The sequence below is a fragment of the Telopea speciosissima genome, chromosome 5 (genome assembly GCF_018873765.1).
Source record: "Telopea speciosissima isolate NSW1024214 ecotype Mountain lineage chromosome 5, Tspe_v1, whole genome shotgun sequence".
NCBI lineage: Eukaryota > Viridiplantae > Streptophyta > Magnoliopsida > Proteales > Proteaceae > Telopea > Telopea speciosissima.
In genome coordinates this window covers 40,272,778-40,275,332 of record NC_057920.1, presented here as the reverse complement: position 1 = coordinate 40,275,332, position 2,555 = coordinate 40,272,778, and the positions used below count along the sequence as shown (strand labels likewise).

Below are 2,555 nucleotides of genomic sequence, written 5' to 3'. Positions count from 1 at the left end.
ATGGGTACCTTCCACTGATAGAGGGAAGTCTGAGGGACCACCTCATACCCTTGGTTCACTGTGGACCCCACCAGTGTGCCCAGAATCAGTCAGAATCAGTTTAAAAACTGATTTTTAAAAGAGGCCTTCACAGGCAAACATGCCTCAGTGAAGGAGGGGGTCTATAAATAGGAGGGGTCTGAGCTCATTTAGAGGTCTTTATCTGTTGGGAATCCGTGGGAGAGAAGAGAGGAAAGAAGAGAGAAAAGAGAGAAGAGAGGAAAGAAGAGAGAAAAAGGGAGAAGAAGGAGGTGCTGCCACCCCCATCCAAGGCTGGTCCAAGCTGCTCCTACCCTGCTCAGGTATGCCAAGGGGTGTTAGGTTGGTCAACGTCATGGTCCAATACAATGGGCTCCGGCCTTGGAGCTCAACCCGATGGTGAAGCCATGGCCGTTCAAAGGATGGGCCATGGATTTGATTGGGAAGGTGACACCCCCAGCTACAAAGGGGCATTGCTTCATAATTATGGCAACGGATTATTTCACCAAGTGGGCGGAGGCTGTGCCCATACGATCGATCAGCCAGACCGATGTCATCCAGTTCCTAAAGACCCAAATTATCCATAGGTTTGGGCTGCCCGAGACCATCACCTGTGATAATGGTTCAGTATTCACTGGAGACCAAGTCCTTGCGTTTGCTGCAAGCCATGGGATAACCATAACCCATTCCACTCCTTCCTATGCCCAAGGGAATGGCCAGGCTGAGGCAAGCAATAAAATACTAAAGAATTGCCTAGCCAAAGTGGTGGAGGAAAATCTAAGAAGATGGGCAGAATTGCTATCTGAGGTTTTGTGGACGTTCAGGACGTCACAGCGGACAAGTACAGGGACGACGCCATTCGCCCTGACATATGGAAACTATGCAGTCTTGCCCATGGAGATAAGTGTTAGGTCTGCTAGAGTGGCATACCAACAGGGGTTCACGTCAACCACATATAGTGAGGCCATGTTGGCTGAACTTGAGGACTTGGATGAGGAGCACCTTGTAGCCTTTGACCGAATTTTGGTGCAAAAGGAGAAGGTGGCAGCCACCTACAATAGGAAGGTGGTTGCCAAGAACTTCCAGGAGGGCGAGTTGGTGTTGAAGGCCATCCTACCAGTTGGAATTAAAGATCCAGTCTATGGTAAGTGGTCCCCCACTTGGGAAGGGTCATTCATAGTTCACCAGGTACTCAAAGGAGGGGCTTATAGGCTAAAAGAGATAGAAGGGGCTGTTCACTTAAAGCCCATCAATGGGAAATTTCTCAAAAAGTTCCACCCCACTATGTGGGGCTTGGGGTAAGAAAACATTCCATCAGATCCAAAGATGACCGACAGAACGGTCTGGCCGCAAAAAGAAGAAAAATTCTAAAGTACCCCAAAACATTCATACTAGGGGACATATACCCTAGATTTTGGTTAGGCACGCAGGCCTAAGTGAAACTGTCTTTTGGAAATGATCCCCAAAGATCTTCCCATCGAGCTCTTAGATCGGCCACGTCTTGTTGGGCAGAGGCCAGCTATGCAGATCGCTCGGCCTTCAGATTAGACGCATCTGTGGTGGCAGCCTTGAGGGGCTCTGCGGTCTTGTGTAGGGCTTTGAATTCTACGAAGGAGGGCTTCGCCAGCTATTCCTTTTCTTCTTTCGCACGATGAGCCGCGGCCAGTTCGGCCTCCAAATGGGCGATCTCAGAACTTAGGGAATTGATCTCATCTCAAAATTGCTTGCTGATGGTGCCAGACTGATGGAGCTTGACTTTGGTCTCCTCCCATTGGGTGCAAAGGGCATCGCCATCACTGATGATCTTTTTCAGGTCACGTACAGACTTGAGAACAGGGGGAACATTAGCAATTAAATCTGGAATGGCCGAAGCGGCCTTGACAACCCATGACTTGGCCGGATCTGGGAGAGTAATGCAGGCCAATAGGACGTGAAGCGGTTCGGTTAGGGCAAGGAAATGGTCTGAGTTGAACTCTTTAGCGGGGAGCTCAACAAACTCAACAAATGCACTCTTAGCTTTCTCGATTGCTGAGGAGGATGGGCTTAGGGTCCCCGTGGCAGGAGCCTCCCCAAGAGGGGTTAGGCAGTCTGCCAGGACAGAGTCAAAATCATACTCTTGGGGAAAGGAGAGACACAATCAAAAAAAGGCAGGAGATTAGTTAACCAACAGGAGACTAGCGTCAGAACATACTAGGAGATCTGGAGAGGGACTCCGGTCTGGAGTAGGAGCTTTTGCTGAAGAAGGGCTGGAGGTACCAATATGCTCACCTGAGCTAACAAACTTTGAAAAAGGGGATGAAACAGCAAGAGCAGGAGACTTTGAGGTCGCTTCCTCATGGGAGCCCGCAACAGGGGCACCTTCCTCTGAGTCTGAGGCAAGGTCCAGGAGGGTTGGAGAAGATGACGAGCAGACTTTCTCTAAGTTGCGCTTGGAGCACCTCAGACCTGATGGGGCCTCTGAGGCCTCCTCGCTTGGGTTTGCTTCTCTGAGGGATTGCTTCCGAGGGGGTTTGGCAACTTGTTTTTTCTTTCTTTGG

At 50.1% G+C, this 2,555-nt stretch overlaps 1 protein-coding gene across 1 annotated transcript; it reads left to right on the top strand.

Annotated features, from left to right (window-relative positions):
* The first annotated feature begins 414 nt into the window (after positions 1–414).
* LOC122662975 lies at positions 415–1,320 on the top strand. Its single transcript, XM_043858683.1, has one exon. The coding sequence runs from the start codon at positions 415–417 to the stop codon at positions 1,318–1,320; it is 906 nt and encodes a 301-aa protein (XP_043714618.1).
* The last annotated feature ends 1,235 nt before the right edge of the window (positions 1,321–2,555 follow it).

Excerpts from the sequence above, each read along its gene's own strand:
- LOC122662975 (XM_043858683.1), top strand. The coding sequence starts at position 415 with ATGGTGAAGCCATGGCCGTTCAAAGGATGGGCCATGGATTTGATTGGG.